This window comes from Aspergillus brunneoviolaceus (genome assembly GCF_003184695.1).
Source record: "Aspergillus brunneoviolaceus CBS 621.78 unplaced genomic scaffold BO95scaffold_90, whole genome shotgun sequence".
Classification (NCBI taxonomy): domain Eukaryota; kingdom Fungi; phylum Ascomycota; class Eurotiomycetes; order Eurotiales; family Aspergillaceae; genus Aspergillus; species Aspergillus brunneoviolaceus.
Window position 1 is genome coordinate 87,677 of NW_020290820.1, and position 26,100 is coordinate 113,776.

At 53.3% G+C, this 26,100-nt stretch overlaps 11 protein-coding genes across 11 annotated transcripts; 4 read left to right on the forward strand and 7 right to left on the reverse strand.

Annotated features, from left to right (window-relative positions):
• The first annotated feature begins 71 nt into the window (after positions 1–71).
• Positions 72–2,442, forward strand: BO95DRAFT_447503 (LSB5 family protein). Its single transcript, XM_025587637.1, has 4 exons — positions 72–552; positions 709–860; positions 910–1,923; positions 1,990–2,442. The coding sequence occupies exons 1-4, from the start codon at positions 538–540 to the stop codon at positions 2,000–2,002; spliced, it is 1,194 nt and encodes a 397-aa protein (XP_025437353.1). The 5' UTR covers positions 72–537; the 3' UTR covers positions 2,003–2,442.
• Positions 2,443–2,464: 22 nt separating this feature from the next.
• Positions 2,465–5,267, reverse strand: BO95DRAFT_287847 (uncharacterized protein). The gene has a single exon (XM_025581698.1). The coding sequence runs from the start codon at positions 4,859–4,861 to the stop codon at positions 2,927–2,929; it is 1,935 nt and encodes a 644-aa protein (XP_025437354.1). The 5' UTR covers positions 4,862–5,267; the 3' UTR covers positions 2,465–2,926.
• A 443-nt stretch (positions 5,268–5,710) lies between these two features.
• Positions 5,711–7,635, reverse strand: BO95DRAFT_399537 (MFS multidrug transporter). Its single transcript, XM_025583826.1, has 2 exons — positions 7,379–7,635; positions 5,711–7,324 (listed from the first exon to the last, which is right to left on the reverse strand). The coding sequence occupies exons 1-2, from the start codon at positions 7,575–7,577 to the stop codon at positions 5,880–5,882; spliced, it is 1,644 nt and encodes a 547-aa protein (XP_025437355.1). The 5' UTR covers positions 7,578–7,635; the 3' UTR covers positions 5,711–5,879.
• A 1,330-nt stretch (positions 7,636–8,965) lies between these two features.
• On the forward strand, positions 8,966–10,195 carry BO95DRAFT_447506 (uncharacterized protein). The gene is made up of 4 exons (XM_025587638.1): positions 8,966–9,451; positions 9,515–9,637; positions 9,693–9,893; positions 9,946–10,195. The coding sequence occupies exons 1-4, from the start codon at positions 9,448–9,450 to the stop codon at positions 9,960–9,962; spliced, it is 345 nt and encodes a 114-aa protein (XP_025437356.1). The 5' UTR covers positions 8,966–9,447; the 3' UTR covers positions 9,963–10,195.
• A 123-nt stretch (positions 10,196–10,318) lies between these two features.
• BO95DRAFT_374617 (DUF2011 domain-containing protein) lies at positions 10,319–11,458 on the reverse strand (the record flags this gene model as incomplete). The annotated part of the gene is made up of 3 exons (XM_025583107.1): positions 10,319–10,726; positions 10,799–11,357; positions 11,433–11,458. 3 exons carry the CDS (start codon positions 11,456–11,458, stop codon positions 10,319–10,321), a joined length of 993 nt encoding a protein of 330 aa, XP_025437357.1.
• Positions 11,459–12,213: 755 nt separating this feature from the next.
• BO95DRAFT_508265 (LAMTOR1/MEH1 family protein) lies at positions 12,214–13,106 on the forward strand (the record flags this gene model as incomplete). Its single annotated transcript, XM_025591284.1, has 3 exons — positions 12,214–12,412; positions 12,551–12,705; positions 12,800–13,106. Exons 1-3 carry the CDS (start codon positions 12,362–12,364, stop codon positions 13,104–13,106), a joined length of 513 nt encoding a protein of 170 aa, XP_025437358.1. The 5' UTR covers positions 12,214–12,361.
• A 1,180-nt stretch (positions 13,107–14,286) lies between these two features.
• Positions 14,287–15,191, reverse strand: BO95DRAFT_447509 (E2 ubiquitin-conjugating protein UBC8). Its single transcript, XM_025587639.1, has 5 exons — positions 15,150–15,191; positions 14,996–15,033; positions 14,823–14,937; positions 14,564–14,745; positions 14,287–14,500 (listed from the first exon to the last, which is right to left on the reverse strand). The coding sequence occupies exons 1-5, from the start codon at positions 15,185–15,187 to the stop codon at positions 14,364–14,366; spliced, it is 510 nt and encodes a 169-aa protein (XP_025437359.1). The 5' UTR covers positions 15,188–15,191; the 3' UTR covers positions 14,287–14,363.
• Positions 15,192–16,362: 1,171 nt separating this feature from the next.
• BO95DRAFT_288046 (ubiquitin-like protein ATG12) lies at positions 16,363–17,397 on the forward strand. The gene is made up of 4 exons (XM_025581699.1): positions 16,363–16,704; positions 16,903–17,102; positions 17,165–17,267; positions 17,323–17,397. Exons 1-3 carry the CDS (start codon positions 16,449–16,451, stop codon positions 17,222–17,224), a joined length of 516 nt encoding a protein of 171 aa, XP_025437360.1. The 5' UTR covers positions 16,363–16,448; the 3' UTR covers positions 17,225–17,267; positions 17,323–17,397.
• On the reverse strand, positions 17,239–18,145 carry BO95DRAFT_447511 (3-methyl-2-oxobutanoate hydroxymethyltransferase ECM31). The gene is made up of 2 exons (XM_025587640.1): positions 17,343–18,145; positions 17,239–17,267 (listed from the first exon to the last, which is right to left on the reverse strand). Exon 1 carries the CDS (start codon positions 18,127–18,129, stop codon positions 17,515–17,517), a length of 615 nt encoding a protein of 204 aa, XP_025437361.1. The 5' UTR covers positions 18,130–18,145; the 3' UTR covers positions 17,239–17,267; positions 17,343–17,514.
• A 2,522-nt stretch (positions 18,146–20,667) lies between these two features.
• Positions 20,668–23,143, reverse strand: BO95DRAFT_288132 (protein serine/threonine kinase activating protein nimO). The gene is made up of 3 exons (XM_025581701.1): positions 22,522–23,143; positions 21,023–22,381; positions 20,668–20,973 (listed from the first exon to the last, which is right to left on the reverse strand). The coding sequence occupies exons 1-3, from the start codon at positions 23,035–23,037 to the stop codon at positions 20,860–20,862; spliced, it is 1,989 nt and encodes a 662-aa protein (XP_025437362.1). The 5' UTR covers positions 23,038–23,143; the 3' UTR covers positions 20,668–20,859.
• A 368-nt stretch (positions 23,144–23,511) lies between these two features.
• On the reverse strand, positions 23,512–25,950 carry BO95DRAFT_399556 (aminopeptidase P family protein). Its single transcript, XM_025583827.1, has 10 exons — positions 25,681–25,950; positions 25,405–25,602; positions 25,209–25,336; positions 24,755–25,147; positions 24,659–24,702; positions 24,573–24,606; positions 24,299–24,520; positions 24,124–24,242; positions 23,943–24,069; positions 23,512–23,884 (listed from the first exon to the last, which is right to left on the reverse strand). The coding sequence occupies exons 1-10, from the start codon at positions 25,892–25,894 to the stop codon at positions 23,855–23,857; spliced, it is 1,509 nt and encodes a 502-aa protein (XP_025437363.1). The 5' UTR covers positions 25,895–25,950; the 3' UTR covers positions 23,512–23,854.
• Positions 25,951–26,100: the final 150 nt, after the last annotated feature.

A 26,100-nucleotide genomic window follows, 5' to 3' on the forward strand; every position in this document is an offset into this window, starting at 1 on the left:
CAGTCACGAGATTGGAAGTGCAACTGACACTGGCACTCTCTCTTCTCGAGTCTATGTTGTTTATCGAACCACACATCCACCGCATGACGTTGGAGGCGCTCATTCGGTGTTCCTTCGCCAGTTCTCTCCCCTCTCGTGCGTGCGTGCATCTTTGCTTTGGGATCGATCTTCCATCCGAAATTCAAATCAGTAACACACTCCACCCTTATCTGCGGGTTGGGCTGAGTGCTGCACCCCAGACACTCACTGTCTAGTGTCTACACGTCACCGCTCTGCGGCTTTCGGCTTTCTTGCGCTTCTCCTTAATATTCCCTGGTCCATCCGAATTGGGATCTGCATAACGACTCTACAATAGCATTATAGGTGTACATCAAGGGTCTCCGCCTCAAAATCACCTCATCCCTCTCAACCATAGTTTGCGACCCTGTCTTTGCGCATGTGAAAGTACTCGCTACCGAGTTACCGGTCCGCAGTACCCTCGCAAACCACACGACTTCTTAACGGCCGCATTTGCTCTTAGACACATTCTTAAACATCATGTTTCACTCCTCGGTAAGTCTATCTTAGATCCACGCGACGGGCCAATGCGGCTGTCGTCCGGACATCAGACCAGCACTTAAACAGTCGTCTTTGCTTTGTTAAATTTTACTGAACGCCGGACCATTCATCAGTCCACCTCAAGTGCTGATCACCTTGCTACTCTCATAGAAGCCATACACCGCCGTGACGGTGCAAATCGAAGTACTCACTAGCGAACAATACGATGTCGAAGACTCCAGCGGAATTGTCGACCTGATCGAAGCTATCCGCATACAAGCTAGTGGACCGCGGGAAGCCAGTCGTGCGCTGCGCAAGAAGCTGTCAGTCAAGCCAGCCTTTCCCCCTCCAATTCACTAACGCATCCTGCAGCAAGTATGGCAATCTCCATCGCCAGCTACGAGCCCTTACGATCCTCGACTTCTTGATACAGAACACCGGCGATCGGTTCCTGCGCGAATTTGCGGACGAGCCCTTGCTGGAACGGTTGCGCATCGCTGCCACCGACCCAGTCTCTGATCCCCTGGTCAAACAGAAATGCAAGCAGTTGTTCGGACAATGGGCCGCATCATACAAGGACACCCCCGGCATGGAGCGGGTGACGGCGCTCTATCGCCAGCTGCCCAAACGCAAGCAGCCGGCTACCCAGGCGAAGGCCAAAGTGCTACGCGACTCGGCCACATCCGACGAGCCCGTAATGGGACATACGGTGTCGGTCTCCGCCGGCAACGGGCCCGCGACCGTCCTCAGCGGACCGAAACATAAGCACACATCCAGCCGCTCCTCGCGCAAGGAGAAGAAGGAGAAGAGGACGCTCAGCCGCAGTTTCAGCCTGGACAAAGAGAAGCCGGAGATTTTGCAGACGCTGGCGTCCTCCTCGGTCGCCAGTACGAACCTTCTCAACGCGCTCAAATTGGTCAACCGCGAGACACACCGGGTCAGCGAAGATGCAGAGGTCCTCAACCGGTTTGAGACCTGCAAGACGCTCCGGCGCCAGATCCTGCGGTACATCCAGCACGTCGAAAGTGAGGAGTACCTAGGCAGCCTAATCCATGCCAACGAGGAGCTCGTCACGGCATTGATGGCCTTCGAGGTCCTGGACAAGAGCGTTGACTACGACAGTGACAGCGACCAAGACGTGATTGAGAGCGGCTGGACCCCTGACCGCGACGACCTCCCGGAGTCCTTCGCCGGGTTGACTGTCAACCCGCCTAAGCCTCCGCGTCCGCCCCGGCCGCTCAGCTTATCCATGCCTTCCTCCTCATCGAGACGCAAGACGTACAGTGATAGCGAGTCCGAGACTGATGAGGACGACGACGAGAACAATCCATTTGGGGACCGAAATGAGATCCGGACCCCTGCGCATGAGAGAAGTGAACCTACCTGGTATGTACACACATACAACTCTGGATTTGCTTACGCCCTCGAAAACATGACTAACACCCGTTGCAGGAAGGAAGTTTGAATTCTTACGTGTTTGTTTATGTGAATGTGTGTTTATCAAAGACAGGACGGCGTTGCGTTTTGTCCTTTCCGATGGCGCTCAGATTCCATGGCCTTTTCTGCACCCCCGTTTTTTATTTCCTTGTGCGATTCAACTTGTTCATGACTCGAATGCTATTTTTATTATACTCTATCTTGTTCAAACAACGCCTTGAGATGGCCGTCTCGCCTGATTTCTTTCTTGAGACTTGGGGAAGAAATGCCCCTGTTACCTTACCCTTCTTCCACCCAATCCCCACACCGATTTTCGATCTTTGATCTCAGGAGATAGAAGTTTTCGAGAAAAAGAATATTCCTACAATAACAATTGATCGAAAGGAATTCCTACATATCACGTTACCCATATAAGTTAGATGCAGTGCGTTTTCAAGTATGCAAGACTATGTTACGGATCACAAAATTGAAAGTGGTGCTGACTTCAAATCCGACACCGACACCGACACCCTGCTAGAACAAACCCAGCTCCCCCCAGTGTTATTTCAAGGGAATGGTATGTAATATTTAAGAGAAAATAAAGATTATGGAAAGGAAGCACGCACAAAAGGTATTTCCCAGGTTGAGTTGGTTGGTTGGTTGGTTGGTCATCATCGTGATAAAGGCCAGTCTATATAGGTAATAAACAATCACTCGGAACGCCAAGCAAAAAAGTATGATACGGTTGAGGAAGGGAGAAGCAATAGGGTGTGAAGAGGGTATTATGAATAAACGGGGTAGGGGTAATAGCAAGTGGGGTTTGAAGCAAGTCATCGGGTGGTCCATTTTTGTGAGCGGATTCCCAGCCCTGTGATGGCTCCTGTGATACCGGGTGGTTGAGGATAGAGCTGTATGGATATATTTGCAACGGTGTGGGAGGAGATTGATGATAGGCCGGAGGAGGAGATCGGGGCTAGAGCACCTTCGTCTTCATCCACTCACTCGTGCCCACGCCGAGGTTCAACCCGTTGCGCGCCCACCAGGTGCGCACGCGCTGCTCGGCGCCGGAGACGGGGTCGGCGTCCTCGAGGGCCTCCTCGATGTCGCAGGTCTTGAACTCGACGCGCAGGCCGCTGCGGCGCCACCACTCCAGGACGGCGTCGTGGCCGTTCTTGGTGGGGCCGACCAGGACCTGGCTGTCGAAGATCATCTTGGCGCCCTTGAGCCGGTGCCAGAATTCCAGGACGTGCACGTGGCCGTGGGTGCTGGCGATGCGGGCGACCGACTCCCCGTGCGTGTAGGGGATCCCCGAGGCGTCCCACCAGGCCAGGGAGGCGGTGCGGCCAGACTGGGCGGCCAGGAGCACGGATTTGCCGACCTTCAGCGGGATGCGGGTGCGGCGGCCACTGGCGAGGACGGGGTGTGAGGAAGTCGCAAGGGGGGCGGAGGAGGCGCGCTTCCACCAGTCCAGCACGGCGACTTGGCCCTCGGCGCTGGCGGCCTCGAGGGCGCGCTCCGTGTACCGCAGTTCCAGGCCGGAGGTGCGCCACCACTCCAGCACGTTGACGAAGCCGGCCCGCGAGGCGCCGTCCATCGCGTCGGTGGTGTAGTCTTTGTTCGGGAGGTCGGGGGCGTCGCGCCACCACGTCAGGAGGTTGGGGTTGCCGTAGATGGCCGAGGCACGGTAGGGGAGGACGCTGAGGAGAGAGGTCGTCCAGAGGAGGTCATGCTGTTTCTCAATGAGGTAGGAGAGGATGTCGGTTCGGGAGAATTTGAAGATGAGGTGAAGGGAGAGATCGGAGAGGGGTTTCCAGCGCGGGAGGCTGTCGATGCGCTTCTTAATCGCTGCGAAGGATCCTCGCAGGATGGTGTATTCGAGCGAGGCCGGTGTGGACATTTTCAGCAGGTGGTTCTGCCATTCTTTGGGCACGGGGAGGTTCGTGGGGATGCCCACGGCCTTGGCGATCTCCCAGTCGTGTAGCTGGTCCTCGAAGATATTCAACCAGAGCTCCATCGGTAATGAGCGCGGGCCATGTTCGGTCTTATTCAGGCGATATAGCAGGTGTCGCGACATGGCTGAGGGCACATCCCCCGTCTGCGTCGTTTCTGGCGGTCCGCTCGAATGATCTGACGGCTGGCCGGAAGCAGGATGTGTTTCCGAGAAAGATAGTTTCAGGGTCTGTTCAATCGTGTCGTGGAGAACCTTCAATCCATCCCAGGGCAATTGTACCAATTCTTCCGTATCCCCGGGCTTCCACAGCACCGGCGTGACGACCTTGATCCAGGACCAATATTGCCGCACCTCCCAGAGCTGCCGTTTGCTGAGCGGGTGGCTCCATTCCGACACGGTCATGCCGGGGATGAGCACCACGGGTTTCGACGACATCCAGCCCCGGAGCAGGGCCAGCGTGAGGGTGTTGGTCAAGCCCGACAGCATGGAACCCAGCGCTCCCGCATCGATCGGCGCGACCAGGAGCATATCCGCCCAGTCGCACAGCTCCGCCGCCTTGGCCTTCAACCATTTCCGCGCGCCCGTTTTCTTCTCGAAGGTCTGGCTATCCACCGTATCCATGTAATGCGGGACCTTGCTGGCGCTCGAGAGCAGCGCCGAAGGCTCGTCGGTGATCAATCGTAGTTCAATGTCCGGGTTCCGCACCAAGGAGGGGAGTACGTTGTCGACGAATGCGCTATCAGTGGAGAGGAGTAAACGTTTTCGACGGCGGGTCGAAGGGCCAGCGAGATCTTTCATTTCATTATCTATGCAGGATCCGACCATACTTGTATGCGCAGTGACCATTTCCTCGCTCCTCGCAGAATCCACCTCCATTTCCGAGGACCAAGCAGCTTTCGAAACCACACTTGCAACCGTCGATGTCGTGGAGATGCTCGTCCCGACCCCGACTGCCATAACAATCCGATTTCAACAAGGAGCAGGGGAAAGGGTGTCACAAAGGAGAGTTGTTCGATCGGGCCGGGGATGGTGTGTGGGTGGTATGGGGCCTTGCGCGCGGTATTATAGCTGAGTGAGTCTCCCCCGAGAGTCGTCCAAGCTAAAACAGAACCGTTAAGACCAAGGCTTGCCGGCAGGGATCGTCACTAAAGCAAATACCAACTCCCTGGTCAAGTTTTTTTTTTGTACCTGTCACGGTCAAGGATACGAATCGCAACCAGTGCAATCCTCGCGTTTGAAAGGAAGTGGAGAATAGGGCGGTAAGGATAAAGAGGGAGTCTGTAGCAGTAGCAGTGGCAGAGAGTGGACTGTCTGGCAGTGAATTTGATTGCAACCCAAGAAAGCCGTTCTCCTCCCAGACGAATAATGTTGAACTACCGAGTGCAAGCCATGTACAGTGCAGTCAAGAGGCGGACCTCGAAGCAACCGCACGTGTTGAACGACTGGTGGTCTGATCAGAGGAACTAAGCGGTGTGTTGGGCGAGAGAGCGCGGGACTTGCAGAATAATACGTAAATTCGCAGATGAAGGGAAGCTTGGGCGGGATTGCGGTAGGGGTAGGGCAGTCGTCGCCACGTCTTTCCGTTTGCTGCACGCCACCAGGTTTATAGGTATGTGTAAAGACGGTGGATGATCTCAGGGTGATGAGAGAGTAGTACTGTGAGGAAGTAAGGGAATTAAAAAAAAAAGAGGGACTGTCATAACCAAACTAAGGGGAGTGAAGAAAGAGCGGAGAGTCGAGTCAGTGTGCCACTCACTGACCGGCCATGCATGAGAAATGGAACCATTAATCATGGAGGGACAAATGGGAAATGTGGGGCCTCAGGCCACCCAATCCCGATGATGTATTCATTAGGTGGTCTTTTCCATTCTTTCATTCTACCCTTCTACTGCCCTTCTACTGCTCTTCTACTAAGTACATACTTTGTATAGCTTGTAGTGTAGAGTCTACCCCTCGACTACCATTCATCCCAACTCTAATCCTCACGGCGAGAGAGATTCGAGTGCAACTTATGCTCCCGCATGCCCATGCTGACCAACGCTCCCAGCACCGCCAATCCGAGCAGTGTAAGGAATACCGCCCGTAGGGAGTCAATGTACGCATCCAAGACCCCTGGGACCCAATCCGCGGGGAGACGGTGGATCTCATCCAGACTGTCTCGGATCTTCGAGATCAGCTCTCCCGCATCTTCCCGATCGCCAAATCGTCTCCAGAGCCCCGACTTCAGAATGTTCTGGAAGACGGCGGAGGCCACTGTAATGCCAATCGTGCTACCTGTGCTGCGAAAGGCGTAAGATGCAGAGGTGATAACGGCATGATGTTCGTGGTCCACGGCAGAGATCAGTGCCACCAGGGTAAGAGTCAGCATACTGCCGTAAGCCGTGCCCATCAGAAAGAAGTAGATAAAAGGAAGCCATGCCGGAGTCGTGAGCGACAACGTGCTGATCAGGATGGAAGCGATGACCAGAAGAGTCAGGGTGATGCGGACAAACACCTTGTAGCGCCCGGTGGAGCGCATGAGAACGCCAGCCCCCAGCGAACCAATGGACGTTCCAATGGCTTGCGGAATCAACCGCACGCCGGCGGCGGTAGCGGAGAGGCCCTGGACCTGGAAGAACAAGGGCAGGTAGAACAAAAGCCCGAAGACGGTCATGGTGCCGAACCAATTGGTCAAGCAGGCGGAAAAGACCGTCCGGTCAAGAAGAAGCCGGACTGGGATGACCGGCTCCGACGCAATCTTGGCCTCGATATAGAGAAAGAGGGCAAAGGACACGGCGGCTAGCGGCAGCGAGACCAGGATGAGCGGGTGCGTCCATGGCAGTTGGTTCCCACCCGTGTTGAGTCCGAGCAGAAACAAGACAAGTGTGGTGACCAAGGTCACCGCTCCGAGGAAGTCGACCCGTTTCAGTTTGGCATCGTCGGTGTCCTTGACTGGCACTTTTACCATGACAGTCACCAGAATGCCCGACACCACAATGAAGGGCACTTGGATCAGGAAAGCCCACCGCCAGCCCAGCGTGTCGTTGATCCATCCGCCAAAGACACCACCCAGACCACTTCCAGCACCGTAGCAAATGTTACCAATGCCCTGCCAGATTCCTCGCTTCCGGAGCGGAACCAAGTCCGAATTGATGATGGTCGAGATGGCGGTCAGACCACCTCCTCCAATGCCCGCAATGACACGACCCGCTATGATAGCACCTTCGCTTTTGGCGAGTCCACACATCAGCGTCCCCGCGGCGAAGAAGACATTCGAGAATACCAGCCCTGCCCGACGAGAGAATATATCCGTCAGTCGACCGCTCAGCGGCTGGAAGGCGGCATTGGATATCAGGTAGGACGTGGCCAGCCACGATAGCAGGGACAAGGAGTGGAAGGACGAGGAGATCGGAGCGCTCAACGTTGCGACAATCGTGGTATCTAGTTACGGTAAGCTAGGGAAGTGGCAGAGAAATTGAAGAGAAATTCACGTACCCAAGGCAGCAAGAAAGACGCCAACCCAGACACTTCCCATCACCAGGATCAGCTCCCTGGTGGTGGGTTCATCGGCTAACGGAACCGGAGAGTCACCCGGCTGATTGAGATCATCTTGCCTTTGGTCCCCAAGAAGAGGGGTCTGCTCCGATACCGGCCTTGTGGACGGGATATCTGCTGCGGATTGACCAGGGGACATCTCTATATTAGTATCGAGGTCGATTCACTGTACCGCGACATCTGACAGCGCGGGAAGTTGGGAGGTATGTACTCCAGATAGAGTGCAAGGATGACGATACCTTATCTCCCGCGCGGCAAGGCGGCAGAGTTAGTCAGCCATCTTTCATTTTGTTTCCGTTCACCAAACAACAACAAGTAAATGAATTGAGAACTTTCTTCACTCCAGAGATAAGAGCATAATTCCCAGACTTTAGAGATATCATCCATGATGTCCGAGGGATTTTTCGCATGGTAGCCTTCTACCCCTGTCCTGATCATCAATCATTGAGACCTGTTTAGTCATGAGTTTTCTTCTGTTGCCGAAAGCCCTAAGCTACTTGCACCCGGAGCCTCTTACCCCTGACGAAATGAACGGAGTTGGCCATCGCTCTCGCGCATAGCCTATTTATGGACTAGATGGTTAGACCTATCAATCCAGCACCCATGCCAGCCGTCACTACCTAGTCACTGGTGATCCAATAGATGACTTGATGACCTCAGGGTGTTGAGAAGGCCTTGAAAAGAAACCAAGTGTGAGGACAGCGCGATCTTGAACCGAATGGCAGCACAGACATCGAATGAAACAAGATTTCAACGCTTCTCGCAGAGCCATTAAGCGATCTCCTCATGAGACGGACCCTTGCCAGTTGGACGGCCCAAGATGCATCTTACGCAGCCAGCCCGAAATGAAACGACTGCGATAGATGAAAAGTAAAAGATTGGAGGGGCCTCAAATGGACCCTGGGGAATTTTATCTTTTTTTTTCCCTTTCGCTTCGCACCGCTGTAAAAATCTACCAGGTCAAGAGGCAGGCTTGCATTGCAAACCTGGCTGTGGTCAAGTTGAATCCATGTTTAGGGCAATTTCCGTGACTTCATATAGATGACCCCACCAGAGCAAGTGGTTTGGCTCAAATAGCTTCGAATAAGCGTATTATCAGGACCTTCCTTTAAGTAATAGTGGATCAGTAGCTCATTTGCTTCTATCATCATCGGTTTACTAAGTCGTCAGATCCTTCGAGCAGCATTTAAAAAAAAGTTTTCTGACAGGTTAGAGCTTTGTATTCCCCCCCTGAATTGAAAGTCGTGTTCCCGTTTGGACCAGCAGTTTAGGAGGTTAGGGAGTATAGGCGATGGGGGGGGGCGAGAGTTAGGGTTTCCCGAAATCGCAACAACTCATCTCCGGTCAACAACAAGCTGGGACGGGCGATTTAGGAATTATCTAGTTTACCAATGGACCTACACCAACGGTGCAAAGGAAGCCACCATGGCAGAAAGAGAATAGTCGGGCCCAGATCGACTGGTTCGTTGTCAATAGATAGATGATGGGGTGACTCTTCGTCCGTTCTCGAACCATTCGGAGTCGTCCACCAGCTCGACTTTCAAACGGAGCACTACCAAGTTTAGTCAATTGGTCCATGTCAAATCTTTTCCCTTTTATTCTCCCCTGATGGGCACGGTGGACCTGAAACAGGCGCCTGCGGGGTCATGACGGTGGAAAATGAAGCTTGCAGAGAGAAAAAAAAGGAGTCAAAAGGGACGTGGTGGTGCTAATGAAAAAGAAAAAGAAAGGAGGCAGCAATAGCTAGGCAAATTACGGAGTGGACAGGCAAGCGATCATCACCATCAGGACCGTGCCCCCGTCACGTGGAATACAAATACCTACTGGGAGATGCGAAATCATTGTCTGCTTTGTTCTTTGTTCTCTGTTCTCTAACCTCAGTCACTCTTTTAACCACGTCCTCAACAACTTCATCGTCGTGATCTTTAGCCGGTGACCTGCCAGGCTTCAACTACTCGCTTCTCTTCTACCATCAGTTACTTCTACCTAATATTTCCATATTATTCATAATGGGTTAGTGCCATTGCCTATTTAATCTGAACTGATGAGAAGAAGGTTAGCTAACGTAGAATGCAGCGCCGGCTTTCATTGCTAAGCTGAAGACCAAGCTCAAGTCTATCTTCAAGAAGAAGAAGACCGACCAAGAAAACCCCGAAGCCACTCCTGCTGCTGATGTTGCTGCTGCGGAGCCCCAGGCTGGTGCGTAAAGAGATTATGAATGACTTATGGGAGCGCTGATGGCTAATGATACCAGATGTCCCCGCTGAGACTCCCGCTGAGGGCGCGAAGCCGGAGCCTACTGAGCCTGTGACATCCTCAACTGCTCCGGTTCTAGAACTGAACACGGGCGCACCCGCAGAAACCGTGGCGGAGGACCACGCCGCGGAGAAGAAGGCCGAGGCTGCTGCTGAAGCTGCTGCTGACAAGCCTGCCGAGACTGTTGGACAAGCAAAGGGTAAGCCAGCCATAACCCGACAACGAGGCCTTGACTAACAGCCTGCGTCTAGCCGAAGAGTCCAAGTGACCGAACTCATGGCGATGAGCGATGCGTCGTGATCTCCACGCATCTTCCATTCTTTTACCCTTGAATTCCTTAATACCTTGCATCTCATACCCAGCATTGACTGCTACCGATTTTCCTTGTGCTCTGTGGCCGATACCATCTTCTCAAAATACCCTATCTTGTTTCTGTTAGCTTGGCATCCTTCCATACCGTTTTAATCGTCTGAACCGAACTCAAAATAGACCGACATGTGCCGATTTAGTCAGTCGCAGTAGAGGTGTAAAATCCGTAGAAGAAGATAATTGTTGGAACATGATATCGGCACGGGTATCATAGGCTAAGAATGAATGGGAGACATAATACACTTTCGAAAGGCCTCAGTCACTTCCTCCATCCGAGGAAGCACCGTCCTCCACCCCAGCAGGCTGTGCAGCTTGACCTTCGGCGGTGCCAGCGGCAGCGGCGGCAGCTGCTGCAGCGGCCTTTTGTTCTCTGGCCTTTTGTCTCCGCTTGAGCTTCTGCTCGCGATTCTTGCGGTTGCGTTTCTCCGCTTTACGTTTCTCTTCCTCCTCCTGCCGCTTCTTCGCTTCATCCTTGGCCGAACGGCGTTTCCGCAGCTGAATGCGCCGCTTCTTTCCGGGCTTTTTGCTCGAAACCGGGACCCTCTCGGGCGGATCGACCACACAAGTCGTCGGCTGGCTGTCGATATCACCTGCACTCTTTGATCCCTTCGCCGTCTTATCACCCTTCAGATGAACCACTTTCCAGGGAAGATAACAACCAGGCTTCGAGAAGCACAGTTAGCAAGCGTGGTCCCCACGCCACAGCGCTCAAGAGAAAAGAGGTTGGATACTTACCCACGGCACCTGAGCGAACCCCAGCATCTGCAGCCCAGATACTGCCACCTCCTCAAATTGCTGCCTCTTAGCTCTGAGGATCTCCTCCTCCTGGCTGTCCGCCTTTCCCCCCGTCATCGACCCCGGCGCGGTGAAGAAGTGCCCATATCCACGGAAGGGGTTCACCAAGCGACCATCCTCAAGACCTCCAGCCCCAGGAGATGGAGACCGGACCCGGATTCGTAGTTTCTGCGCCACCCCCGCCGCAGCGGCGGGGTCCGTCACCTTGTTCTCGTTTGCGTCCTTGCCGTCCGACGTCGCACCAGCCAAGGGTTTCGTGGCTGTCGCCGGGGCAGGAGCACTGAACAACCGGAATTCGAATTCTTGCTCCTCTTCATCCGCGTTGTGCTCGTTGTCCTGTGGTTGGGTGGATTCAGGGGCGGCGTATGCGGGTGCGATCAGGGCGTCGAGATCGAGCAATGCCCCAAGGCGCTGCTGGACATCTGGAAGCGCGGATTCCGCGGGCGGCGATGCGGGAGGAGATTCTGAGTCTCTGGAGAGTAGCTCATCGCGTCGAACGCTAATACGGGAGCTCTGTTAGTGGGATTGTGGATGGGAGGGCACTGAAGAACCGCAAGTCGTGACATCGGCATACCGTTTTGCCATGGGCAGGTCAAACATGGTGTCGGTTTCGGGAAGTGGTCACCAGTCGGATAAGAGAAATAAGCAAGCCAATGCTTTCTTTAGAAGGAGAATCGATCGCGTTATAGATCTGTTTGTTTATCTGCGCTGCGGGCTGGTGGTGACGGTGACTCGTTGCCGGTTGCCTGGTGGGCGGGTTGGCGGTGGAAATGAAAATTGTCGGTCGTCGGCCGCGGACAGCTTTATTTCCACCAGTGGTTTTCTGGTGCGGCCACGGCCCCGGAGCATTGGCTGTATGCATCGCGCTTGTTCAATTGATTGTTGATTTCAGGAATTGATTGGACTGGAGCTCTGCCTCCAATCTTGTGTTGGCTATTAGAGTACCTTGGTTTGCATCAATTACTACTGGTACAGTTACATCTACATCCCTCTACCTACCTAGCACTCTTATTTTGAGGAGGGAGTATTCACTGTGCTGCTACTGTGTACCTAGTAACTTACTGTATAGTGGCTGGATGGAGCGCTAGCGCCACGCACGGGCCACATGTGTCGGACGGATTAGGCATAGAAGGAAGAGCGCCAGCCCGTGGCATTCATGAGGTTCCCGGATAACTTGCTCCACCCACGGACGCCTCACTATCTCGACTTGTACAACCACCACACCACCAGCTTCATCCACCACCACCACCACCACCCACACACAACCCCTCCTTCACCTTCAGTATCACCGCCTGGTGCGCTCCTGTACATTGCACTCCGCCAACCAACCTTCTTTTGAATTGAGACCGTCTCTCGTTTTCCAGCTCGCTTTATCGCCCAGTTTCAATCCGTGTTATCTCACATCCCCAGCCAACGTCACACCACATCCAGAAACAAGATACTTTCCTCTCGCCTTGACTAGAATACATCATCACCATAGCCAACCAACCATAAACAATCACAATGGGTATTTGCGCCTCATGTCTGGGGCGTAGTCCCCCAGAAAGCCAAGATGTACGTTTCCCATACCCCCCCCCCCCCCACTCCATGTCTTCTCCTTAGCCAGACATTGCGCCGAAAGCTCGCCGCGCAAACCCTTCTTCTTTTCAAAACAACATAAACCCCCGCTAACTCAAACTGCAACACTCATAGGGCGAATCCTCCCGCCTCCTCGAAGAAGACATTTACAACCAACCCGGCTACGGCTACGGATCCCTCAACAACGCCAGCCCCGGCAATCACCCGGATCCGGGCTACCTGAAGCGCGAACGAGAAGCATTAGAAGCCATCTGCCAAAGAGCCTCGGAGTAAGCGCAACCCACAGCTTTCCCTACTACATTTGTATTGGTGCAAGCGAGCGAGCGAGCGAGCGAATCTGAATGACTTACTGGAAATCTACAGCTCCGTCATCGACATCTGGTCGATCCAACCCCAGCCCCATCTTCAACCGCATGCGACCCTCCCCAGTACCGTTGTCGCCCCCTCCACCTCGACCTCCGAAGCCCCTCCGCCCGTCAAGGTCACGAAAACGGACACGACCCCCCCGCGCGCGCCGCGCCGATCCGCCGCATCGCCGAAACCCGGCGGGACGGTCCCGAAGCATTGGGGGGAGGTGGTGATCAACACGCGCAAGAACCGGTCGCGACCCGGTTCGAGCACGGATGAGGACGCGTCGAGGGATGTCTTTGGGGTGTTGAAAGTGACCTAAACCTCGGAGAAAAGAATTGATCAAAAGTAAACCCAAACTGGGGCGGGGAAAGGCAGGGGAGGAGGAGCAGAAGCGCACGGACGTGTTTCTGAGCTGAAGAGCAGTAACAGCGAACGAGCAACACTGCGCCAGCTCTTTGCGAGCTGTTGCTGAAAACGACATAAGCAGCTTGACTCCAAAACGAGGGTCGCCAAAGACACTTTTCCTCATCGGTCGATAATACCCCCTCTCTCTCTCTGCCTTCCTCATACGCATCCTCAAACTCATCTTGCATTTTTCATGGGTCGCCGGACGACGACGGGCGTTTTATTGTCAATCTTTCTGATCTTCCGTTCTCTTGCCCCCCTTCTTTGGAGCCTTCATATCTAACTTTCTTCTTCTTTGCCGTCATCTTCTGATGGTAGATTCCCATGTTGGTCATCTTTCCTTTCCCCCCCTTTCATAATACCCTGGCTTAGCCTGTGTCCTTCCTCTTCATTTCATTCCTCTCTTTAAATGTCGGATTTCTTTTTTTCTGTTCTGTGGTTGTCATCTTCCTCTCGACTTTGGTCTCTCTGTGGTGTGATGGACGCATGAGCTGTTTTTCCTGCCCGGTTTCTATGTAGCAAGATTGTTGCCCCGGCTACTTCGGCCTGAGGCGCGCACTCCGATACCATCTCAATTGAGATCTATGACATAGATAGTTGTTGTTTGTGCCACTGTGCAATAGACTGTACCAATAGGCATGACAATCTTGGTTTTTATTATACAAATCCATGAGGTTTGGAACTTTCTGTATTATCTCGAGAGAACACGGAGTGTAGGGAAGGATAGAGACAGATGGGCCGTCACTGGTAGGTAGGTGGGTAATAGTATACCTAAGCTGAGCGCCTTCACAAACCAGCTCCAACCCATCCTACAGCGTTCCCAACAACATCCTCATGACGAGGAACAAAGAAATTTCAATTGCACCAGTGGACTTCAGCAGAAAGGGAAAACAAAAAAGAGAAACTCCGCCATGGAACGCCTTCCAGCCTGACACCGGCATGATCTCACTTGATAAGATAATAAAAATAAATCGCAAATCGCGAGAGGGCAAGGAGAAGATAAGAGGCGGAGAAGTAAAAGGATGAGACAATGCCAATGCGATATAGATGGGAGTATAATGTCCAAATCAGGAGCAGAGAAAGTTCGGGGAAAAAAAAAAGGTGACTGAAATCAGTCTAGATGCAAGGGCATGGTTGCGAAGGAGGAAAGCGGACGATTGGTACAGTACCTCTAGACATCATCCATCGTACCGGCCGGCTCCTCGCCACCGGATTCATAGCTTCCGGCCGAGCTCAGCTCGTCTTCCGACTCGGTGTCTTCGCCGGCGTCGTCGACGGCGTCTTTGCTGGCGTACTTGGCGACATACTCTGTTGAATACGGGTTAGTATGTTTGCGAGTCTGACTGGGGATGGAGGAATATATCCCCTTACCTTTCACTTTAGCGTCGTAGGTCTTGGGCTCGCGCATGAGCATGGCTGCTGCTTCGCCGTTGAGAGGGTCGGACGGGTTGGGGTAGCGGAGGAGCTGAGGGAGGAAGACCTCGAAGATGTTGATCATGTCGTACATGGGGGACCAGGTCTGGTTGATGACGTCGAGGCAGACGGAGCCGGAGCTGAGTGGGGAGAAACCAAAGGTGAGTTGGGGCAGGTTATGGGGAAAATCGGACGGTTGGCAAATAACGGTACATACAGCTCATCGATGTTCGGGTGAAAGATCCGGTTGACAAACCCGATGCTGGGGCTCTTGTATGGGTATTGATCGGGGAGTTCGACGTGAATCTTCCAGTGGCCACCAGCGAACGGAGCTTGAACTTGGTTAACAAACTCGACTTGGATTGAACCGTGGAATGCGAGACCACTCACTCTCCTCAGGGCCCTTGAAGCGGACGTAGAATTCTTGCCTGGTGGTAGATTAATAAGTCACGAATCTCGACTGCGAACCCGTGGGCAATGAGACGTACACTAAATCGATTGTTAGCAAATGCAAGGCAGCATGGTCCAGAAGGGCAGCAGCGTACTGTTATCATTGACCAGAGTCACCTCATAGTCACTCATCAACCTATTTGTCCATCAGCATGATGCCTATGTATTCCATCCCGCTCGAATGTCTTCGCGAATCCCATCTCCATCGGCGTAGTAGGTACAAGGGACGGCGTAAACCGGGGCGCATACATCCTGTGGCCCATTAGTTAGCTATCATGCGATCGCGAGGCACTTATGGCGTAGCATACTTCATAACCTGTCAAAGAACACCACGGTCAGCATTTCCGCCACTCTCGTGACAGGTACGGAAGGAGGATACTCACATCGGTCTCGATTCTCCGCTTAGGGCTGCTCATGTTGACGGATTGGGGGATTTGAAAATCTCGTGGGTAATCGTTTCAGGATGGGGGGGAACGAAACCGGGTCTCAGTAAAATCAAGCGACGAAAAATGTCGGTGTTGGAGGTTGAGGTCTTCCCCAGGTCGAAGCGGGGAAGCAATGAGCGGGGCGAATCTGGGTAGCGATAGGGCAGATGTAAAGGGCCAAGGCGCTGAATTATTGAATCTGGTTGCAGAGAACGCGAATAGCGAGTTAGAGGTAGAGGGAGCTGAATTGTGCAGAGAGTCAAGGAGGTTGAGAAAGAAAGAGAGTATGAGAGAATAAAAGAAGAGGAAGCGGGAGGAGAAAGGGAAGTAGAAGTAGAAGTAGAAGTAGAAGTAGAAGTAGTACAAGAGGAGGGAGCGAAAGATGGATGGAGATGAGGTGACGGAACCGTAGTCTAGTTTTGACGGGTCAGGCCCGGCAGTCACTCAGTCACTGTTAGGAGGCGGTCAGGCGCGGGGTTCCCTTTCCCAGTTCCATGGAATCATTGTACTGCACTCCGTACTCCGTACTCCGTACATCTACGCCATGCTACACTAGAACAATTACAATTACAATTCCTCATTTTTCAGCCCGCCAGCTTGTCTACTGCACATCCTGGCATCTGCACAGTGGCCCAAGGCCTAACCCTTCCCAATCCACATAAACCCAACTTTAAGCCGGCAATCCTGCTTATCATTGGCCCAAGATCAGGAGCATACGGATGGGTTTCGGCCTTAGGTGTCAACTGGGCTCGCTGTCATCTGCTCTGCCTCGACAAACGCAATCTATTAAGGTAAGTTATGCAAATAATTGAACTAGATATCAATATCACCACCACCACCACCACCACCACCACCACCACCCGTCATCATATACTCCTCTTCTAGGGAAGCCTATCGCCACACCTTGGAGTGCTATCTCGCAGGACACAGAGGGGGATATTTTCTCAATCCACCTCCACGAAATCAACATGGACTCCCCCTCCCCCCACGGCCCCTCCGCCCGCAACTCCCCCAACCCCGATCAAACCAGCCTCCCTCACAGACCAGCCAAGCGCACGCAATCATCTGACTCCTCCGCATCCACTGCGCAACATACCCCCATCCCCGACGACAAGCATGGCGCCGATCTACCGATGAACCTATCCGCCTCCGTGGTGTTGACCGGTCTGCCCCGTGATGCGCATCAAGCATTGGCGGATGCCGAAGCCGTAGACAAGGGCAAAGGCAAGTACAGTGCTCGTCGTATTTGCCCATCTAGCAAGCATCACGCCTCAGCTTCCCCAACCCCCCAATCCGTGAAATCTACTTTGCAATGATCAGCGGTCACCGATCCGATCGATCGGTTCCACAAGCCAAATCGCCCATCGCCCACCTTTTGCCTTCCGTAGAACTTATCGCACTAACTAATCAACCATCCCGCAGTCACGGTGCGATTTCAACCTCTCCCCTCGGCCCCGATTCTCAAAACCCGGGTCTTCAAGGTCAGCGCTTCGCAGAAGTTCGAGACCGTCGTCAACTTCCTCCGAAAGCGGCTGGACTGCAAGGAAACCGACTCGGTCTTCTGCTATGTCAATAGCGTCTTTGCGCCGGGGTTGGATGAAGGGATTGGGGGGCTATGGCGGGTAAGTTCTTCCGGGGGTGTCGCGATGATACGGCCCTTGAACTCTTATCGTTTCGTCTCTAGTGTTTCAAGACGGACGAGCAGCTCATCGTTGCGTATTCCATGACTCCGGCTTTTGGATGACAGACATATCCGGAGTCTAGGTTGATGTTGAAGGAGTGAAGGAGTACGTACTGCATGTCTATCTTACATGTTTGCCCGCTGAACAACACGACTAACAGCACGTCAACTGACCTTAAAGGCACGATAATCTTGACGATATTATGAACAGAATTTCCTATGGGAAGATGATGATGGGAACATGGAAATGAAAAAGGTATCTATACAAAAGTAGACTTGCGCGCATCAACAAACGACAGGGAATCCCACCGGGGTATGTAAGGGAATAGAACCGCGCCAATGAATCCCATTGATCAACGTTTCTGGTTGTCCGGACCCTCTTCGACGATCCTCTCGAACTCGGCCAGCTCCTCCTTCGGGATGGCATAGGTGTACTCCTCCGACGGATACGCGCGGCTCTTGACCTCGTCGCGATACTGCTCGATGCCCTTGATGGCCTCGGCCCAGACATCGGCGTACTTCTTGACGAACTTGGGGAGGAAGCGGCCCGGCGGGAAGTTGCCGGTCATGTCGATCTGCACCAGCACCTGGCCGGAGCAGCCATTGCCGGCGCCGATGCCGATGGTGGGCACGCGCAGCTTCCGAGTGACGATGGCGGCGATCTCCGCGGGCACCGCCTCGACGACCATCATGAACGCGCCGGCCTCCTGCACCGCCCGCGCGTCGCGCAGCAGCCGCAGCGCGCCCGCCGTCGACTTGCCCTGCACGCGGAACCCGCCCAGCGAATGCTGCCGCTGCGGCGTGAGCCCGACGTGCCCGACCACGGGGATCCCCGCCTGGGTGATGCGCCGGATCGTCGGCGCCATCTCCTCCCCACCTTCGATCTTGACCCCCTGCACCCGCCCTTCCTTGACGATGCGGATCGCCGACTGCAACGCCTGCTCCGGGGAGACCTCATACGACCCCATCGGCAAATCGGCCACCTAACCCAGACACAGAGAAATTAGCTCACAGATCACAAATCCGACTTCTCTCCTTTCCCGGCATCCTCCCTCATATCCTTAGACAAAAGTAAGGGTGTAAAAAACATACCGTAAAAGCCCCCTTCACCGCCCGCGCCACACTCCGACAATGCAGCAGCATCTCCTCCATGACGATCTCGCTCGTGTCCTCCATCCCCAGCGCCACCATCGCCAGACTGTCCCCGACCAGCACCACGTCCATCCCCGCCGCCTCGGCCACGTGGCCCGACGGGAAGTCATGCGCCGTCAGCATCGTGATCGGCTCCCCGCGCTTGTACATGCCCCGCAGCGTCTGCAGGGTCACCTTCTTCCGGGCCGGGGCCGCGCTCGCCGCGCCCAGCGGGGAGTGCGAGCTGTGTCGGATTTGGTTCCGTGGTAACCCATGTTGCGAGGAGAGGTGGGTTTGCGTGAGGGTCGCGGCGCGGGCGAGGACGGGGAGGGGGAAGGGGAGTGTTGGTGTAGCCGTCGTAATGGGGCGGGAGAGAGAGCCGCAGACAGAAGAGGGGATTGACCGGCGGAGGGGGAGGAGGAGAGCCGAGGGTGTTCTTGACGAAGCCATTGCTTCTGTTTGATGTTGTACAACCGAGCAAGGAAAAAAGAGTTGGAGTTGAGGGGAGTTGGTAGTAGGGAGTGAGAAGAGTACGAGAGCTCGGTGGATTTTCCCCGCAGCACCAATCCACCAGTCCAGAAAAGACCAGGGTATTTCAACAGTAATCAGTCAGATGAGAGAGGCGAATCTGACACCCAAAAAGAATAACAAAGACCCGAATGCGGCAAACGGAGTCGGATTGAAGTAGTGGAAAAGTACTGTGTAAGGCGAGTGCAGTGTGCTGTGACGTCGTCGCAAATGATCTCTTTTTTTTTTTTTTTTGCCTTCCGGCGGGCCAAATTGTTGATGGTACTTACTTCCTTCCGTACAGATAGATCAACGGAGCTTGAACGGCAAAGCTACCCCAGGTACCTCTCCCCCCAAAAAAAATGGAAAAAAAAAATTGAGTTTGTAGGTAGCTAAGGAGATTATACAAAGTATGATCATAAACAATTATTCCCGCAGACTGCCCGGTATTTCTCAGACTTTATACCACCGACCCTATGTAAGCTGTGCTGGTATATGCAGCGTAGTCCCGAGCATCAGGGAGGGAATGATTCCGAGGTCCCGAGGCGTAACAACAGGACTGTACAGTGTACACCGCTTGGCTAGGTAGTTTCGATATACTACACAAGCTACAGCGTAAACCTCAGACTCGGTCGCAGATGGACTGATATCTACGGCGTAGATGGTTGATTGTTGAGAAAGTGAACTGGGGTCGCGTGCTGGTATATGCGGCGTAGTTGATGTACTCCTCCAACTTTCAGCTCCAAGTTCCTTTTGTCCGATTCTGCCGGTCTTAATGTGCCGTGTCGGGGCGCTCGGTGGGTTGCCACTCAGAGTTATTGGTCGAAGAGGGGGGCGGTGGCTTCTCCGCCGGGGGTTTGGCTTGTTCCGGTGCCGATGAGGGGTGAAGCAAATGGGCCGAGGCATTTTGGGAAGGTCCGCGGTGGTATGACCTGACAGCCTGGAGGACCAGGACTGCCTCAACGGTTGGGAGTTGACAGTGTCAGTCATCCTATCTTGGCAGTGGACAGTAGAAGAACACTAAGTTACAGGCTATATGATACCACTACAGTCCTTAATACGTGTTAAATTCCGAGTAATTCATCAAGCATTCCATTCCTATGTAAATTGTGGATAAGAGCTGCTAACCAGCTTACTAACCCTACTTACTATAATAGAAAACGTACCAAGCTACCTAGGTAGCCAGTCAGACCTAGGTCCAGTCCATCCCTCAGAGACCAAGCAATAGCCACAGCAGAAGGGAACGGACAGCAAGAAAGAGATAGATACAGACAACCACCGAACGTAAATGCAAAGCATCAAGCATCAACACCAATCCTGGAATGCAGCCCCTTGTATGCAACCCCCATGAAACACATCAACCCATGATTGAACCGAGAATAAAAAACACAAGTAGAAGAGTAGGCGACCGCAGGCAAATGGAAAGGGGGGAGAAGAGGACGAAACAGGCGACGTTGTCAATCACATTGCACTCGGTTGCCATCGCGAATCTTATCACTGAGGTCGGACAGCTCGCCTCCTGCAGCTGAAGCGTGACCGCATGCATGATTGCAAGACAACGCCCTGCAGCCCGCACAGCCTCGTGCCCGATCCCCTGCTTTCCTGACTTCGGCTGCCACGTGGGCCTTTTCCAAGAGAAGAACTTCCGCCGCTGTCAGGGGCCGTTTCATGCACATGCGCGTACCTCATAGGTCAAGGACGGACAGCACGAAATACTGCCAAAACCCAAAGACGCCAGGTGTCAATGAACATGCTGGCTGGGGATGTGAATAGCAATAAACATAATAAGAATAATAAGAAGGAAGAAGGACGGGCAGCTCTGAAGAATATAGACAACGTTAATGCATCATCAGCTGACGATGAGGGGACCTGCTCGGAACCGCATGCAGAGGTGTATGTGTGTCATTCGACGAAAGAAAAAGGTGCTAAGGCCCATCGTATATTATCCCTTGCTGAGTATTGGGGAAAGCAACACGGCGACTCATGTGATGATTCGAGAAATGCGATATATTGTACATATCATATATCCACCTTTTTTACTGTATTCTCGTGCCAGACCATTACAAAGCAAGCTTAGGCTTGAGGGGTCTCTCCAGCTGGATGAGCAAGGAATCGAGTTCAGCCCAGTTAGCTCTGTTGATAGCGAATTTGCGGTGCTTTCGAGTCATGATGTGCTAAACAGCGGTCAGTTGCTATCTTCAAACGCGGTTCGGGAGGTCTCACCTCATCAAAGTCATCGAATTTATCCCGGCAGTTTTCGCAATAACCTGGCTTAGGGTCTCTCCGTCGCTCCTTTTTCTTCGGGGTGGTCCCCTTTCGGGTACTCGCGAGTCGCTTAAGTGCCCCGGTGCCCTCTAACTGCGCCGTCTCTTCCTCAAACACATTCACAGCTTTCTCCGTGTGGCTTAGATTACTCGGTCGATTCTCATGGTTTCTCGGCTTCAAATTCGTGTTCATGTTCGTGGTTTGATGCGATAATGGCACCGTGCCAGCGGCAATCACCCCGTTCCCTTTCTCGAGTACCTTCCGCTTCAATTCATGGACTTCTTTGCTCAGGCCAGCCTTAGCCCCGGGTGCAGCGGCAGTCGAAGATACCATTTGGGAGCGGATGGCAGAGGTGATGTTCGAGGGCTGCACCCCTGACGCTGCAGGTTCACGGCCATGGAAGAATGGACCCGTGCGCTGCATTGGAGGTGGGCAGAAACTCTCTGAGCTCTTCCTAGGCGACGGTGGTCTAGCCGGCTGCATCTCCTGCATCTCAGGCTGGTTTGGTTCGCAAATGACCTCTGCGGGGCTATAGTCCGGTGTTGCCTCCTCAGCTTCATCTGGGGTCTTGGTGATCTCCGGCACATTCAATTTCGTATCTCGAAGTTCTTGGATGGGGACAGGTTTCGGCACCGGCTTCTTCTCCTTCTCGCGTTGACGGGCGCGTTGTCGGTCCAGCTCCTTCTTCGTAGGCGGCTCGTCGATGAACGGACACTTGCCCAGGGGTGCACTTCTGAATTGCGGCCAGGTCCCATCCTGCCGTCTGGCAACCCTGGCGTACTCACGGACCATGACAGGCCGGGTCTTTTCATCCATGTCATGAACGTAGATAAAAGGGCCTTTGAACAAGATCTGCTCCTTGAGAACTGAGTGAGGATTCCGGTCAGACGGACCGTTAAGCTCATTTTGAAGCACTTGTGAGAGGTCGTTTTCCCCCTTGACCCTGGTGTGGCCAGTGACGGCATTTGTAGTTCGAGTCGAACCCGTATGGCCCGCGATATCCCCATCATTAATAGTAGCAATCATCCGCTGGAGTTTTTCGATAGCCCAGATCTTCATGCGCATTTGCCGGGCTCGGTGCAGCACATCCATTCCCCTCTGTTCGCGCCGTGCATCGTTCTTAAGGGACATGTGAAGGTGGCTTTCGGCGCTCTTATCAAGTAGAGACGGATTGACGGTCTGCAAGGTCCCATCCGCATTCAATTGTTCTGTAGGTTCCGCGTTGATCTCGGTCGGGGTCACGGTGTCATTTTCAGGGGGGATTGGGCGAGAGGTCACGACGTGGCTCACTTGACGCGAGAAGAATTTTTCTTCACGCTATGGAAAGGTCAGCAAATGTGTCAATGGCACACGAACGGACATATTCAAGGCATGAGTACACCTTGAGCCCCTTTTAACCAAAGGTTCTCCGGTGTTAACTGAAAATCGAGGTGGGCTGGGGGCAAACAAAAACTTACAGCTCCTAGAGCCAGAACCTGTCTTGAGCATTTGCTTCGAACATCCTCCGGGATACTGTCGAAGTAGAAGACGAATTGAGGGAAAGCCTTTCGGTAATGTCTTTGCCACTGTCGCATGGCATCCAGCGTCTCAGCGGACGGCTTGTCGTTTCTGGTAACTTTTTGTTGACTCTGACGTTCCTTGTCCCTGACGGCAACCAACTTCCTCTCGAACGCGCTGGGCTGGGCATTGTTGGTCCGACGTGTAAACAGCTTAGAGTCCGGGTTCTGCAAGGCGGAAGTTCGGGGACGGGTGGGTGATCGAGCCTCCGGGTCCTGGCCATCGACTACCTGCTTCTTCGGAGGAGGCTGGCCGTAAGGGATGTCAAGCTGGGTTGACGCCGCCCGGAGACGTTTGGCCGGCACGAGGCCTGACCTGTGAGGGGAATTGGTAGCATTCGGCACGTTTGCGAGTGGTCGGCGAGTCGACATATTAAGAGTGGTTCGAGGGGAGGGTGGGATGAATACTGCTGCCATGTGGTAACAATAGCGGCAGCACTATATGAACGAGGAATAAGAGTAGGAGGAGTAGGTTGGAAGGGCAATAAAGGAGGGGCACTCCAGACGAGCACGCGATGGGATTACACGTCTCGACGAGCAGAGAACTCGATCAGAAAAGGTCCATTGTCCACGCGATTTATACGATAGTAACAGGGAGTGGATGTGAACAAATGAGACTTAGATGGTCCCTTAATTAGAAGGGGATCCGACCAACAGTCCCAAGCCTAAAGGAAGGAAGAGTAGGAGGGCAAAGAGAAGTAGGGGGGGAGGAGGAGGAGTAAGTAGAATGGTTGGTGGTTGGTAGTGGTGGTGGTAGTGGTGATGATCGAAGAGAAGAGCCAGGCTAAAGCGTGTCAGGGAAGGTTGGTGGAGAACGGGCGGGTTTGTTTTGGCTCCGGGATGTGCGCCTGACAACAAAAGGCGTGCGCGAAGCATGAGCCCTGCCTCCTCCAAGAACATTCTTAATTAATTCCCTCGCTATTCAGGCTCTTCACTGATTGCCTGATGCTCAGAGTGAATCTATCTCCTTTCCTTGATTCTCACCTGTGAACAATCTGGTTGTATCTTCGACTCACGAATTCGTCTTAATGAGCCAAATTGAACCAAACCTGGACGCGTCCAGACAATCCCATTGATGCATCACGAAATGTATGACGTCTATCCTAGCACCAAAACTTGGTTTGTATGTTTACCTGCACCTGAACGAGGTCATTACCTCTAAAAATGGGAGAGTTGGTTTCTAGTTTACAATTAAATCGAAGGGTATCTATCCAATGTTCCTGTTTCTTCTATCCTAATCCCGAAGGGCTTCAATGTCTTCGACCTAAAGTAGCACCCAGCGCGTCAGCAACAAATCAAGACCGATGAAAAGCAAAGCTTACCTCTTTGACAGCTTCTGTAGTCAGAACGATAGGGTTCTCGTCACCGATACAAACACTATCCTCAATGCGAATACCGATTCCGCGGAACTTCTCCGGCCAACGGTCGCTTTCGGGAACATACAGGCCACTGGAAAGAAGAGTATTAGTGTGAACATAACAGAACTGGGCAAGAGATACGTACGGCTCCACTGTGATACACTGTCCTGCCCGCAGAGTATAGCCACGAGAATACCCCGAGCAATCATGGACATCAAGCCCAACATAGTGTCCCACGTGGTGAGGGAAGAGGATTCCCATGGCCTGTCTCAGATCAGTACCTCGAACACTAGATTAAAATGGCGTAAGGCGGCACTTACATCGCCAGAGACATCAAATCCGAGTTGTATCAACTGTTCCCGCAGACCGTTCTCAGCAATCGTATGCAACCGATCCAAGCTCACCCCTGCATCTTCCCTGCAGAGGGAGAGACAGTGGCGGTGCACGCTCAGGACCGCGTTGTACAGGTCCTTCTGAGGGTCGGTGAATTTGCCATTGACAGGCCAGGTTCTCGTAATATCAGACACATAGGTGCCCGTTTCCTATGACACTGTCAGTGCTTGTTTTAAGAGCTCTTTTGGAGAGGATACTCACTCCGCCTCCGTCAACAAGGATCATGTCTCCATCCCTGGGTGCTCGTATTAGAACATCACTTAGTAAATACGACCGCATATACTTACCGGAGCACATCGTCATTTCTAGTGTAGTGAATGCTCAAGGCATTCTAAACATGTTAGGGTCGGTCTGTCATCAAGCATTAGGTGGATTCAACTTACGGAGCCACCCGCAACAACCGGGACAAAGGCACTGCCATCGCAACCATTGCGTCTGAAGTTATACTCGAGGTATGCGGTCAAGTCTCTCTCCTTGGTGAATGTCTGCCTCATAGCTTCAGTGAACGCTCTGCCGGAGGCCTGTCCCACCCGGCGCATCTGTACGACCTCGTCTTCGCTCTTAAAGACTCTCATTTCATTCAGTATCGGCTTCAGTGGCTTGACCTTGCGGTAGTCGACCAGTTTCTTCAGCTTCTCGGAGGTAGCAGTGGGTCCGTAGAGGAAGCGATGAAGGGACGACCGCCCGGGGTTCAAGGCGGGAATATCCGTATAGATCGCCGTAGCATCCGACAGAATCTTGGGTAGCAAATCTCCAATGCGATCGATATCCCCTGACTAGAATCCAGTATGTCATCAGCGCCCGATTCGTTATATGTAACGGTACAAGCATCCCTACCTCGTCCGCGTTGAAAACATCGATAGCAGCACGGGTGCCTGACCGGGCTCCATCCCAGAGTTCGGCCTTCGCGTCCTTCTCGCGCACGTATAAATGGAAGAGATGATTATTCCCTGATCCGTCATTTGCTGCTAAAGGGTTAGCACAGAGTACCCTCGGCCTGTTTCGTTCGTATTCCGCCATGTCAGAAACGCACCGACGATAGCCAGCGCACTGGGTTCGTTGAAGCCAGTAAGATAGAAGAAATTGGAGTCTTGACGGTATTCATTGAAGATTCCCGCTGCGCGATAGGTGACCTCCGAGGCAGCCAGCACGGCTACAGCATGCTTGGGTAATTTGTTTGCGAGTCGCGAGCGGCGCTGGGCATATTCGAGGGCGGTGATTCCTGGGGTCACTTATTCAACAGGACCATGATCAGTACCATGGCACAAGATAATGAAGGAGCATAGTACAGAGGCTCAGCTGTACTCACATTCACCCGGGTTCAAGATATGAGGATGTGTCTCGTGAAGCGGTTGACCGAATTTGAGTTCTGCGGCGGAGATGGAAGCATAAGTTCGGCGAAGCGCAAGACGCGGTTGACACTGTTTGAGCACCGAACAGCTAGAATGCGATAGGAAAGCGGAGGGTGTCTGGCGGGGGAGGTAGCGAGGCCATTGGCGGAGAAGTACTTTGCATGTCGACATGCTTATTGAAGTACCACCATTGAAGGTGCGTCGAAGGCGCTTATCTCGAATTTCGCGTACGGCGTATGGTTCGGATCTTACAACGGTGATCTCCAACATCCGGGGTCCCAAGGTTTCTGTTCCTGCCTCAGGCACAACTTACATGCTCGGCGCTGCCGGCCAATCAACGTTAAGTAGTTTCCGATGGTTTCCTCCATCGCTGTTTG